At 40.8% G+C, this 14,360-nt stretch overlaps 1 protein-coding gene across 2 annotated transcripts in view; it reads right to left on the bottom strand.

Moving 5' to 3' along the window:
- The window catches only part of unc80 (unc80, NALCN channel complex subunit), a 167,587-nt gene that overhangs the window by 15,586 nt on the left and 137,641 nt on the right, over positions 1-14,360 (bottom strand). The window contains exons 57-61 of one of the 2 annotated variants that reach the window (XM_065429703.2): positions 14,149-14,237; positions 13,646-13,814; positions 10,729-10,914; positions 6,279-6,503; positions 5,238-5,447 (exon numbers count right to left, since the gene is read on the bottom strand). In XM_065429703.2, the coding sequence (XP_065285775.2) occupies positions 5,238-5,447; positions 6,279-6,503; positions 10,729-10,914; positions 13,646-13,814; positions 14,149-14,237 (879 nt within the window). Of the gene's footprint in view, positions 1-5,237; positions 5,448-6,278; positions 6,504-10,728; positions 10,915-13,645; positions 13,815-14,148; positions 14,238-14,360 lie in introns of those variants that run through there. The other variant, XM_065429704.2, reaches the window with a different exon arrangement.

The raw sequence follows: 14,360 nt of genomic DNA on the forward strand, positions 1-14,360 counted from the left end.
AACCATTATAGCAATAGCTATAATATCTAGTGAGGTAGTTCATCCCAAAGTAATGAACACATGATGAAAAAAATGCAATCAAACCTCGTTATTACGAAATTGCCCATCGGACCACCAACATCCTACAGATGCCGAACAGGTGTCTGGAACGGGACATTCAAACGTCTCTAGGACATACGCAAAAACCTGTGGATAAATTTTGGATGTCCATGGGACCATCCCATGCACACAAATTAATGTTTGTGGAAACGCCTCACGAACATCGCAAAGGGATATTCGGACATTCAAGAGATGTTCAAATATGGATTATTTTTAATGCGTAATCCTGAGTACGTCCTATCGACATTTTTGTCAGGATGTAGGACGCATCTGGGACATTTTGTGTTACCAGTCGTCCAAAGTATGTTTGTGGGACATTTGGCTATGGATTTAGGATATCTACAGGGTGTCCATTTTGATTATAAATAACCATAATTGGGATGTTCCTCAGTATGTACCTTAGCATTGCAGCAAGCTTGCTGCATTTTACATACAATTAACAAAGTAAGTTTGGCCTAGTTTTGTATTGGCTTGTGGGGCAATAATGAAAAGGAACTGCATAGCTCTTGAAGATCCATCCCAGCAGTCCAATAAGGTGATCAAAACGTATAGCATAAACTACAATGAGTCGGGAGGTGCAAGCTATACTTTTTGTGCTAACAGGAACGAAGGTACAAAACTATGTTCTGCAGGCTGCTGAATCATTTGACAATCTCATTAAAAATACAACATTTATTTCAATAAAACAGTTGCAGGAAGGTCACAAGTTCAACTCTAAAATGCATTCAGCAGTTTTCAGTAAAGCACATCAATGCAAACAAATAAGACTCAATAATTTTGCCATACCTCAGCCATTAGAGGTTAGGACGCACCATGGCCAGTAAAAGTGTGCCGGAATTAAACTGTTCACAAATACACTTTGGGTAGCAAGAAAATTTAAGAACCCACAATGGGGCCACTACAGAAGTTATCGTGAGGCTTGCTGAGGGCTCACTTGCGTGGTTGCAGGCACATCAACGCAAAATTTGCTGGAAAATTCAGATATGTCAGCCACTATAAGGAAGTTACAAGAGCCTTTCTGCAGGCTCTCTTAAGCAGTTACACACACTAACACAAGTTATGCTCAAGATGTCACAACCACATTGGGTGTTAACAAAGTTACTTGATACTAGTGCAGCGGTTGTAGGCACAACAGCTGTTGTATGGTCACTCATTTACAGCATAAATGCACTCTGCATCCATGACACGTTCTAGTGAAGGTCAACAGAGCAAACATTTTCGAGTAGTGGTGAGACCATTTCAGTTGAGCTAATATATTGCAGGTACACTTCCACCAGTAAAAGAATTTTAAAATCCCTTTGTAAGGGTGGGGCACAAAGGAAGTTAGTAGGAGGCCTACTGCAGGCTGGCTCACTTCAGCGGTTGCAGGCAAATAAACGCAAAATTTCCTGAAAAGTTCGCAAGTGTCTCAGCCATCAAGGAAGCTGCTTCATTCAGGCTTTCTGGAGGCCTGCTTCAGCGGTCGCACACAGTAAAAATACTAAAGATTTTAGAGATACATTGCTCATTCATAAAATTACTAAAGGCTCACTTTAGTAGTTACAGACACAAACACGATTGGAGAGTTCACAGGTACAAAAGCAGTTACCAATTTACTTGCTTCAGCACAAATCCAAACAGAGTTCACAGGGACTAGAAGTTACAAAATCCTTGCTGTGCTTGAGTGGTCACAAATACAAATCCACCCCAAGATTTCACAGCCTCGAATGGCACTAACCAAGTTAACAGAGGCTGAATGCGGCCTTTCTTCCATGGTCACAGCCAAATACTGCTGAATACGTCACAGGTAAGTTGCAACTTAGCTTGCAGCATGTTCTCAGTGGTCACAGACACAAAAATCCTTTGTATGAGTTCATCCATGCCAAACATTAACATGATTTGTGTCGGCTTGTTTCAGCGGTCACACAAACACAAATGCGTGCATCCAACACGAATATACATACCTTTCTTATTTCGTAAATTTGTTATAGGCATATATTAGTTGCATGCTGATAATGGCAAGAAACATTTTATAGTGATTTTGCAATGTCCACTAGTTTGTCATATCTGTATTCGTTAGCAAGGTTTGACTGTAATTTTGGTCACTAGCGATTCCATATAAAGTGCCTCTAAATTTAAGTACACCAGAATTCTTTCCACCTCAAAAGATCAGAATATGGTTGCCATAGCCAGAAATTAAAGCTGTGACCTTGAGTTCAGCATCATAAAGTTACAGCCACTGAGCCATCATGGCCACCACTAAATCAGTACTGCAACTACCAACACTCCTGCTTGTCAGTGCTAGTGCGAGAGAAGCCATTAAGTTATAACTCAGCAGTGGACACTATTGCATTTTAACACGGCACTAGACATGAATATATGTAGCATTTAATACCCCTGTCAAGCGGGCAAGTTAAGTGCACTTACGGCGAGTGCACTCTGTTTTTAAGTGCACTTTCCCAAATCTTAACGTCGCGGCGGAGTGTACTCTCAGATGAGTGCACTCAAGACGGAGTACGTTCACGAAACACACTTTGCTGGCCGAGTACGTAGCCTCGCCGCCAACGGTTTGAAGGAGTGCCTAGCCTTGCCGCCAACGCTTTCAACGACGCAAAATGTAATGCATAGAAAAAGGACACAGAAGTTCATTTCAGTTAGTGAACAGCTTTTAACAATATAATTTGTGTTTAGCGAGAAGCGAAATAGCACAATAAAGAAACGAATTTATCATGTACGCAACTAACGGCGCCAGAACGATGCGGCACTGCGGCGCCGCCATGTTCATTCAGTTCGTGTTTATTTTGGTATGAAAGCGTGCTGACCATGCCGGTCGTGCTTTGAGCCGTGTGCGTGGCATTTTGCAGTGTAGCTATATCGAACTCGCCGTCTTTGCTCATATATACTCGCTCATATTCTGTTCTAGCAGGATCAACTGTCGCCTCGCCGCACGCCGCCATGTTGTTTTGGATTTTCTAGGCATTCGTCTTGGCCAGCATTGACTTGCAACAGATTTATAATAAAAACGTCTTCGTTTTTTGTTGAGACAAATAGATGAAGTTTGTTTTTATATATAATTCTACTTAAAACAATCGCTTTTTAGCAGCTTTCTCTAGTTAATTTACATCTTTAAAAACGCGCTCTTAGTCTGTCGCCCCCCCCCCTCTTTTACTGGGCGTGCACTCTGTTTTCCCGTTAAGAAGCGCGTTGCCTAAAGTGTGACTCAAGGTCCCGAAGTGCACTCCCAGTAAGTGCACTTAACTTGCCCGCTTGACAGGGGTATAAGAGGTCATGCTTCAGTAAAGTAGCACTTTAGCACTTCTGCAAAGGCACAAACCGTGACTTCATGTGCAAAATTCAATATTAGTAGTTATTTTTCTGCAGTACTGTAATAGCTGATATAGGTGTTAAATGTAGCCACCAGAATAACCAAGGAATATAGATGAGAAATTTTTGTAGCTGTGAAGCCCTGAAACTGCTGGGTACAGAATATTTAAAGCTTTCAGCTCTAAAATACAAGTTATGGCATGCAGTTAATTTATAGAGAGACCAATGTCAAGGATTGAGTACATATGCTGGACAAGACCACGATACTTATACATGACGGCAACTGGCACGCTTCTATACCATCACTGTCTCTCATATGAGCTTGTGCTCAGCTTTTACACTTTCTAGAATCCATTCAGAGTGCTAGAACCGCCTAGAATTAGATTTTCTTTGAATTAACCAAGACTGAATGTAATAAGATAAAGCTATGACTTAATATACAGTTAGGCACACAAAATATGCTTTTATGCTTCCTTCTGTATGATTCCAGAGAGATTTTTAAAAATTTACATAAACCAGGCAAATTTTTCTTCTAAACATTGATTGATTGATTGATTGATTGATTGATTGATTGATTGATTGATTGATTGATTGATTGATTGATTGATTGATTGATCATCCCAAAGCAACACTCTGGCTATGAGAGTTGCTGTAGTGGTGAGTTCCAGATTAATTTTGACCATCTGGGGTTTTTTAAGGTACGCCTAAATTTTAAGGGATGGTGTAAAGAAACTTCTGAGTGCAGTTTTCCCTTTTTTATTATTATTTCTGTTTTATGTACTTGCTCGTATACCACGCAGCTAAGATCTTGTATAAGATCGCAGTACTGATGAATAAATAAATAAGAAAATTTAAGAAAGTGCACAAGCATTTTTCCATTTTGCCTTCATTGAAATGCAGCAGCTGCTGCTGAAAAATGAGCCCATGACCTCTTGCTCAACAGCAGACTTTTCTTAACAGCTTTAGCCATCCTATTTAACCATCCCAATTTAACTATACCAATTTAACCACTTTTGTCAGCACAAGGTTTAACAATAAAATTTTCTAGGCAAATAATATATAAATTATGGAGCTGCTTTTGGTCAGGCAAGCCAATTACATCAGGACTCTATTTCCCAAGAAACCAGGTACAGGAACCAAACAAAGGTGCCACTTGAGTAAAGTAGTTTAAGATGCTCTGAAGTCTAGCAAAAATATTGAGATTTGTAAAAAATAATTAGAACTGCAAATTTTCTCAATTTAAATTATTGCAGGTTAGTGTTACATACACTAAGCATGTACATGCGTTACTTGGTTGTCTCATTAGCACATTCTGTTAAACAAGTTCAAAATATATTCACTTTGAAAAGTATTATCCTCACTGACAAGTAAAAATTAAGCTGTCAAATCAAATCCAAACCAGAACTTTAGCAGGAATTGAACCTGAAGCCATACCGATGGCACTGGCATGTGCCTAAGCTTGAGTAAAGTTCGAACTAAAAGAAGAAAAAAGTAACAACAAGTGGTTTGGGACAGAATATTTGAAGCACATCTGGCAACAGTGGAGTAAAAAAAAAGAAAGCTGTTTTCTCATTTATGTTGCGACTGCAGCAGTACCACTTTTCTGGCTGCAGCAACAATTATAGGCAAACATGACAATACTACCACAAGCTACACAAAATGGTCTATCTTTTCAGAACAGAATTGGAATATAATCCGAGCATGACAAGTTTTATTTTACATGACAACCAATAAAAACACTGACGGACAAAGACAAGGTTTCAAGACTTACAACTCTAATGCCAGAAAACAATATTGAAAGGACACACAAAGCAGCCCCACTGGCTCATCCTTACCAGTCGAGTCTACGCCTTCTGGGAGACTGTCCTGTAAAGTTTCGTCGTCAGTAGCCGCGCCACTCTCAGCAACCCCTACAGAGGTTAGGCTGCTGCTACCAGTGCTCTTCTTGCTGCCTTTCTTTTTGATGAGGAGTGTGGACTTTCTGAACAAGCGAGGCTCAGATGATGCAGAATGCTCCATGTCCAGGGCTTCCATTGGTCGATATACTGCAATAGCAATTGGAAATCGTATCATATAGGATTATGTATGTCTATTGCTGGCAAGAGTTTTGGGTTCATTGCCTTTCACCCTTGCTTCACTCTGTGCTGTATCTAACAGAGGGAAACTAGTTTTGTAAAAGAAAAAGTATTACCAATGTACTTACCAACCTGTTATGCTAGCAGCTAATTAACTAACAGTGAAATTATGATACAGTCAGCAAGCATCTACATATATTTACAGTAAACATCTGCAAACAGATCTATGTAAACACATATCCCGGATGTTCCCATATGCCCTACGCTTTTTCTGTATGCATGGAGTTTGAGTGCTCTTGAAGACAAGGTCCTGTCTGCTGACTTTACACGGATACTGCGCATCTGAGATCTGGCCATATTTTAACTATTTCCAGAAACAGAAACATAGGGTCAACCAACTGTCAATCCTAAAGAAGGTCAGCATAGTTGCGCATGAAATATGATACGAATAAGATACGAAATGAGTAAATAATGAATATGAAGAAGAGACAGAGTAGGGAGATATAATCAACATTTAATCATTGAATCATTTCAGTCACCATGTACGTCAACTTTGTCTTCTTTAGCATTGGCACTTGGTTGACTCTCATTTTTTTCTGAGTAAGCAAACATGTGAATATTCTATGTTATTTCCATGTAGCTGCTGCACATCAGCAAATTTAGCACTGTTATTCACGAGTGATTGCATTGTCAGTATCGCAAAGAAGAACATTCAACCGTAATTTTGGTGTCTAAGTCCTTTTAAACCAGAAAACATGGCACCTATGCACAAGGCCACAACATGATGGACAAGATCACCACCTTGGGTCGGTCCCTCCTCCTCTGGATAGCTGGTTCTCCTTAGGAAGCGTTGCATTACTCTCCGGCTGTTGCCCTCGCGTGATTGAAGTCGTATGCTGAGACCCCGGTGTGAGTCACGCTGTTGCTGGCTCTCCCGATGAGGTTCTCGCTGCGACTCGGAGCGCATGATAGGCAGAGGTCTTGGAGCTGTGCTTCCTGCTGACACCGGCCCAACAGCACCTTCTTCTGCATCAAACACAGCAATAAATCATATCAATCAGAACTCTTGATTTAACATTCACTCAAGAGAAAAAATGTGCCAGGACAAATACAAAAGTTACAGTGCAGCAGATTGATGAAGTTGTTGCCCCTTCTATTTGGCAATTACTAGACAGAGCTGCAGGTACATGGGCACATTTCAGTCATCTATTGTGTGAAATTTTCTTCCATCTTAAATGTAAAAATCTTAAAACAAAAAGCAAACTGCATTAAATATAATACAAGTATGCATACACATTCACCTATATTTATTGAAATTTTGCTGTGAGCTTATTTATATTACGAGTACTATCAAAAATGTGTGCGAATATATAAGGAGAGAGATGTACACATACAATGTGGGGCTGTTCACATGATGAATGTGCAATGGAGCCTAAATGAATATATGCATGTGAATTCTATACCTTGTTACATTAGTGTACTTCCTAACAGCAATAATATGCATCAATTATTCTTTTTTTTTATGTAGACACACATACTAAGAGGAACTCTGAAGATTACCAATAAACACTGCCAACAAATTAGCGCTGTAATGTAAAGAAAAAAAATGTTTATATCCTATAATTGCCTTAAGCAATTTGAAAAGAAGAGATGACACAGCAAGAGGCACTAGGATACAAGTATTCACCTAAATCTAGAGTTCTGCCACACCAATTGTGGGAAAATATGTCTGAAACAAAATGAAAGCAAAAAATCCTTCATTATCAGATAACCGAAAACAAGGCATCAACATACCTTGTACTCTCACAAGCTAATGTTTTCTGGAAACTATCATAGCTGTTATAGGGACTTTTCAGCGGCAAAGTGACCCCATCAACTCAAATTCTTGCCGTAGTAGCTTTTGGTAAATATATCATCATCAAATTTTGAAAGAAACAAGGCAGCTACACCTATATTTAGCCAATATTTGTTGTTTCGTAACTGCAGACAAATGGGAAGGTAGGCTATCCCTTTCTTTAGAATGTGACGCTCCAACCAGCTTCCTCACCAAAACATCAATGAAATGTGCACAGTAATAGCAGTAACGACTGATGAGACAGCCACCTAATTCCGCACTACGATGCACAAAACTGTGACAAATGAGCACTGAGGTGAACGAAGTTAAAAAAAGCAGTCGGCAGAAAGAAGGGGAAACAAGATGTGAAAAGAGAATACAGCAAAAGCCATGGCTGTTCTCCAAAGTGGGCAGGAAACAGGGTAGTTGCATCGGCACAGAGCTGTGGCAATGTGGGACCAGGAGATTTGGGACAAAGGGATATGGGATGAGATATAGAGCTAAGGGAAGTGCTAGAAAATATGACATAACATCTTGCAGTGTTCTGCTTGCTGCATTGAACAGCTCTGCCTCTGCGTGTCCTACGTTGTTTGACATTAACTAAATCAAATAACTGGCCAAGGCCATAGGCTGTGCATTAACAACTAGGCTAATTATTGTGTTGGGTTTGAAGTTGGCACCTACCAAGTTGGCACCTACCAACTGTTGTTGCAGCTCACAGATGAAACATACAAAGCCCACTTTCAGGCTGTGCAGTTGTTCAATTCACTGAATGTAACAATAAAAATGTAGCATTCATGTGAATTTGATAATGCACCTTAAATAGCAAGTGAAGAAAATATGGTTTAACAAAACTTATTGCTGAGCTAGTTGGTTCATGAGTTAAGGACAAAAGGCATGGTGCTAAGCAGACGAGGATGAAGTGAGACACAAACGACATATATGGATGGCACCCGTATACAGTCGCCGACGAATTTTTCTGACTCCAAAAATTTGGACATGCTCGATTATTCGGTCTGCTTCGCGGCACTGCCATTCCCCCTATAGACCATAATGTATAACAACTGCCGAAAGCTCGGACACCTTGCAACCTCTCATCTGATTTTTCGGACACTCCTTGAGCCAACTCGATCGAGAGCACCATGCACCGACTCTGACCAATGTATGGTTCAACTTGCTGAATGCCATTTTTGTTTTGAATGAAGCCTCCTTGCTGCCCCACGAAGTGGCGGTACTGCAAATCTCCGCTCATCATCATCGTTTCTGCCTGGTTTGATAGAGTGGCTACAGCAGTTCCGGTCTCAGCTTAGTAAGCCATGTCAAGAGAATCCAACAGCTGATTTGTTTTTTTCTTCGTGCACAATGCTGCGAGTAGGGCAACATTTTTCGTTTGTGTGACTGGTGCCGGCGTGACGACGTGGTGGTATGTGCTTTGTGTGCTGTGTCGAGGTTGTGCTGATCCAACGCGGCATACGAAAACAATGCGTCAAGTGTCTAATGGCGCCGACAGTGCCCATGCAGACTGCGCTGGGGAATGCCGGCAAGCGGGTGCCGGGAGCCCTAGGATTTGTCGCCTTCCGATGTGCTCCCTACTGACGCCGAAAATTTTTCTGCCGGGACCTGCGATTGCGATTCTGGACACCATCTCATTTGACAGCTTCACAGGTGCTGACACTGCTGTACTGACATACGCAGAACTCGACGACGGTGAGATCATTCGTCAGGTTTCTGCTGCACCGCTGGACGATGACTACGAGTCGGAAGATGACGCATCATGTGCTACGCTGCCATCGCATGCGGAGCGTGTACAAGCAGTGACTGTGCTTTCAGCCGCCTATAGTGATCGTACGGCCCTCTCCGAGATTCAGGCTTATCTGATTGCACATAAACGGAACAGCGCGCAATGGCACATTCATGATTTCTTCAAGCCTACTGCCGAGCCCGAATAAGTGCATGGAAATAAAAGATTTCTTTTTTTTTGTTTTCTTAATATGCTTTTTCGAACACCTGTTTATTCGTACATTTCCGCAGTCCCCGTGAGGTCCGAATAAACGGTCGGCGACTGTATGTCATTTGTGTCTCACTTCATCCTCGTCTGCTTAGCGTCCTGCCTTTTGTCCTGAAGAAAATATATTCAGCAATACCAGAAACAAGAAGATGAATAGTTCATGTTATATTGCCTTTCTTTGTTACCATTAATCTGGCAATAGCTTCGGCCCCATTAGAAGCCAACTAAATGAAATGCAGGCTTCCTTTCTAAAAGGTAGCGAACAAAAAGTAAGAAAAAGACATGTTTACATCACCAAGAGTATTTAACAAGATACAAAAGTAGCTGCAATTACAAAGTATGTATATGCGAACAGTCGTACTTAAAAGCTCCAAAGTTTCTGTGCACATTACCAGACTTACTGTCTGGCCATGTACTGATGCTCCTTCAGGACATTTATCATTCAGAATCCTCAGATATTGGGAGAGACTATGCTGTATATTATCCTGAGCTGTGAAGCACCAAATACACTACAAGAACACTTTCATGTGGCATGACAACTGATCTAGTCATTCGTAAAGTGGCTTCAAAACTTTTAATATGTAGTGTAGCTAATTTCAGCCTGAAGAAACAACAATACAGACACTATGCCAACAACTAATGACTTATGGACATGTATGTGCGGCATACACAACCACCTTGCTAGAAAATGATCACGAGCTGCGGGAACAGCAACATGATGTGTCGTGCCTGAGGAGCATGTGCACCCATTTTCTTCAGCCTAACACGCTGGCGTGTGACTACATGTTGCGACCCATGACATGAGCCAGCAAGAGGTACGGGAAGGCGCACCATGTCCCGTTGCACCATTTCAATATTGCCACCACGACACTGCAACACAAGCTTCCACCAGACTCATGGGAAAAGAGGGAGGTATCCATCTCTCCACAAGCAGGACAGCCCTCCTGTGGAAGTAAAAAGTTATAAAAGAGCATTCCCGAGATAGATACGCTCTCTCTAGCCTTGATGGTCTCAAGTGTCTCAACTACCTACCATCTCGCAAGCGAGCTCGTCAGTGGATGGACAATGTGTGATGAGAGGTGAAGCCTATTTATTAGCTTTATTACTAATTACAGTGGGCTTCCCTATATAAGTGCTTATTGCTTATTCTACCACCCCTAGCAATAAATACTGTACGAGCCCACATGGCTGTTTTTCCTTATTCATCCGAACTCACCATAGGAGCGATCTACTTGCACTATGAGTTGGGGAAGCAATACGGAGCGACTGAGTGGTTAGAACCAGAGCTTGCCTTCAGCCATAGCCGCAAGCACAGCATACTACGTAGGTGTGACGAAAGAATGGCGCACCAACACCAGACAAGAAGAAGCAATAACAATGGTCCTGTCATGGCCACGCCCCGAGCTCACCTGATTCAGCCGAGCCCATGCCCGGTGGTCGACCAAGTCGAGTGATGCTCTGATGGTCAGGAGTAAGTTCGGTGAAGCTGGGCCGGTGGGCACCGCCTGGGACCATGGTACGTGTGAAGCTGACTGACTGGGACATCTCACCACCATGGCCTTCTGCAGATGGCTTTCCACGCTCCAGTTCTCCTCCTGCCAGGACCAGAAACAAGGACAGCATCATTGACGTCAATAGTTAGCAGCGCATGCCTAAACGATCAATGCCATTCTATAACTAATATCAAGTACTGTGTAAGGAGAAACTGCAATGCATCTGAATGTAGTAGAATGTTATAAAAAGACTTATTATGGTGTTGTCTAAAAGCAAAACAAACAGCTGAAGAGCAATTTGTTTCAGTTCAAAAATTGAACTCTGGACCATTTCTTTTCTAAAGCAGCCTACCAAGAAAGGCAGTGGTCCCAAGTTTGACCCCTGGACCACAAATAGTTGTTCTTTATACGTGAAACTTGCTTCTCAAGAACACAGAAATGGGTCCCTTTGTCGCATTCTGCAGCAGTTAGGTAGACAGAATATTCTGTACAAGAATATTTTTCCACTTTACAGATTTTACACAACTTCTTTGAACAATCAAATAATGCTGACGCTAGGAGTTAAACCGATTCTAACACATGAAAGCTACGCCAGGGCTTTGAGGGATCTTGTGTGTTTTAAGTTAATTATAATCTTTCAGGGTTCCTTAACGTGCATCATAATAGCAGTACACAGGTGTTTTAGAAATCCACCGCCATTTCGATTCAGTCACCAGGTCCAGGAATCAAAGCCACCACTTCATACCCAAAAAGGCAGAATGCCGTAGCCACCAAGCCACCACAGGCTGTGCAGGACATTATTGGGGCTAAGTGGCAAGACGCAGAAGATGATCAACATAACAATGGAGACAGTTTTCTGCCTGCGTGAGCTGTCCACCACTCATTTTGCCTGTGCACTTCATATTTGATCAAGATAGCGTGTAAGTAGGCTGCAAATACACTTCTTTTTACCTGTTTCTGTTACAAATAGGTGGAAGTGAAAGGGTAAACAAACAAACCCACAAACACACACATGCACACACATTTTATTTCTATAAATACAAAAGTTATGGTGGAAACCGTCAGCTCAAATCTGTTGCAAACAGCTTGACTAGGCTGAGGGTCCATTTCGCATTTCAAGGCATACATGATGTGATGGTAACAAGAAGGCAGCACTATATGTATGCATATAAAGTAAAATAAAGATTGAAACAAGTGAATGCACAAACATAAATAAATAAAGCATGTGAACCTGTGAATATACATATATAATCACAGGCTATTTGCATACTCTTTACAAGATGGATAGTAGACAGCTTCCATAAGCAGAATGTTGTCTTCATTATCCTAATGCCCACCTTCTTTGCACTGTTGCTCCATAACAACATGCATAAAAGTAAAAAAGAAGAGAGAAGCTAGTCTTTTTTTTTTTCATTAGGTTGAACTGCTGATTTAGGCAGCCGTCAATAAATATGTCGGCAACCTTACTGCCAGATTGGGTATTAACTTACAATATATATCAATGTTACAAAAGCTATATCATGTGATGTGCATAAAGGTAGGAGGGGACTGAGAAGTGGTACTAACACATGAAGTGCCAATGGGCTTTGAGGTTAAAATTCTGCCATTTCCAAATGTCTGCTTTGTGTTTCTTTATGGATCAACCAGTGTTCTTTCAAACATCACACATATAGCTGAAAAAATTTCCACATATTTTTTCAAGTTAGAAACTCATTCTCCACATCTATTTTTCTTGAAAAAAATTTTCTAGCATTTTGACGACAACTTATTTTTCCTGCCCAGCTGAGTTAGAAGGCATCAATAAAGTTCTGCAATTTTTTTTTTCAAAGAAACATCTTATGATCCAGTCATTCAATATGCATGCATGGCAAGACAATGAAGTGGCGTAGCTGCCAATACAGCCAAATTTTCATATATTTCAATACATTGAGTGCTTTTGGCACGGACTAAAGTGAGTAAAATTGCAGTTAGAATTTTTTTTCTTTTTTTCAGAACGCAGAAACATTCAGAAGCACAAATTAAACATAGCATGGTAGCCCGGTTGACATAGCATAGCCTAAAGATATTTGAAGCTTTGAAGGTATAGCAGGTTGCCTGAAAAAAATCTGTAAAGTTTTGCAAAAAGCTTCGTATTCAAGGTAAAAAAAAGTAGCCTATTACATATATTTTTAGGCCAATCATCAAATCAACTTTTTTTACCTTGAAAAAGAAGCTTTTTGTAAGACAAATGAACTTTACAGTTACTTTTCAGGTGGCATACGAAACCTTCAAACTTTCAAATGTTTTTCAGCTTTACTATGTCAACTGGGCTACCATGCTATACTTAATTTGTGTCTTCTGGATTTCCTGTGTTCCAAGCAAAAAATTCAAACTGCAGCATTTCGCTTGCTTTTGACAGTGCCAAAGGCACAAGAAGCATTCAAATATATAAAAATTTGGCGATTTTGGTAGTGACACAACTTAATTGTCAGAAAATGCCGCTTGGTATTTTCTAGCTCAGCTCAGCGAGAACAACAAATATTCGCCCAAATGCCAGAAAATCTTTGACAAGAAATATAAATGTGGAGAATGAGTTTCTAAGTAACATGTGAAATTTTTTTTTTTTCAACTTTATCTGTGACGGTTGAAAAAACCAGTTGTTTTGGCGTGGAATGACCCTTATCTTCCATATTCACTCAAACTTACAAGGAATACCTAAATACCACTTTCATTGTGACAGCTAGAGGTGAAACGACTTTCACTATAATGATCTCACTTAACATGAGGTGGACAACTTAAAACTGTAATAAGTAACAGTAAGAATAGGTAATACGGAGAAAGTGTCGATAATCACCGAGTTTCCAGGCAACAAGGTCCTCCTTCAATGTCTTCAGTTCATTCACAAGGTCGACAAACATGCAGCCAAAGCTTTTAGGAGTTGGCAGATTTATTCCTTTGATCTTATCTCTGATGAGCTGCTGGTAGTAGTACTCCTGCTCATTGTCGCAAATGGTCTGCAAGATCTAAAAATAAAAATGAACCTTGGTGAACCTACATACTGCACACATATAGACTCAGCCTGTTTGAACAATTCATTTTAATTTCGTTCATTTGCAGCACTGTGTGGCTCTACAGTAAGTAATACGAGAAGCTAGGCCTGTGTGCACCCTATGTGGGGCCAATACGGCCCAACATAGAACCTACATGGGCCCGCTTCTTGTGCTGCTAAGGGATGGCTCTAGGACTGCATGATCAGTGTCTCTTTTTTGCTGCTCATAGCATGGTTACATGCTTTATGAATCTGCATGCATATGATAAATTGCACAGTTGAATCATGCAATAGTATGCAGGACTTGCCTTGTATTTAATCAGTGGAAACAGTAGCACGTAAAGAGGTGTGCGGTGAGTAACAACAAAGTCAAGAAAGCTCCAAAGAGCAAGACCACCTAGAATGAAACAGTGTGAGGAAGGAGTAGATTAAAAACTTGTTGATTACTTTTAGATAAATTTCCTTGGAGTAATAACAGGGTGCAGCTGAACCTAAATAGCACAAGACATGGATATACACA

The sequence above is a fragment of the Dermacentor albipictus genome, chromosome 1, assembly GCF_038994185.2.
Source record: "Dermacentor albipictus isolate Rhodes 1998 colony chromosome 1, USDA_Dalb.pri_finalv2, whole genome shotgun sequence".
Taxonomy (NCBI): domain Eukaryota; kingdom Metazoa; phylum Arthropoda; class Arachnida; order Ixodida; family Ixodidae; genus Dermacentor; species Dermacentor albipictus.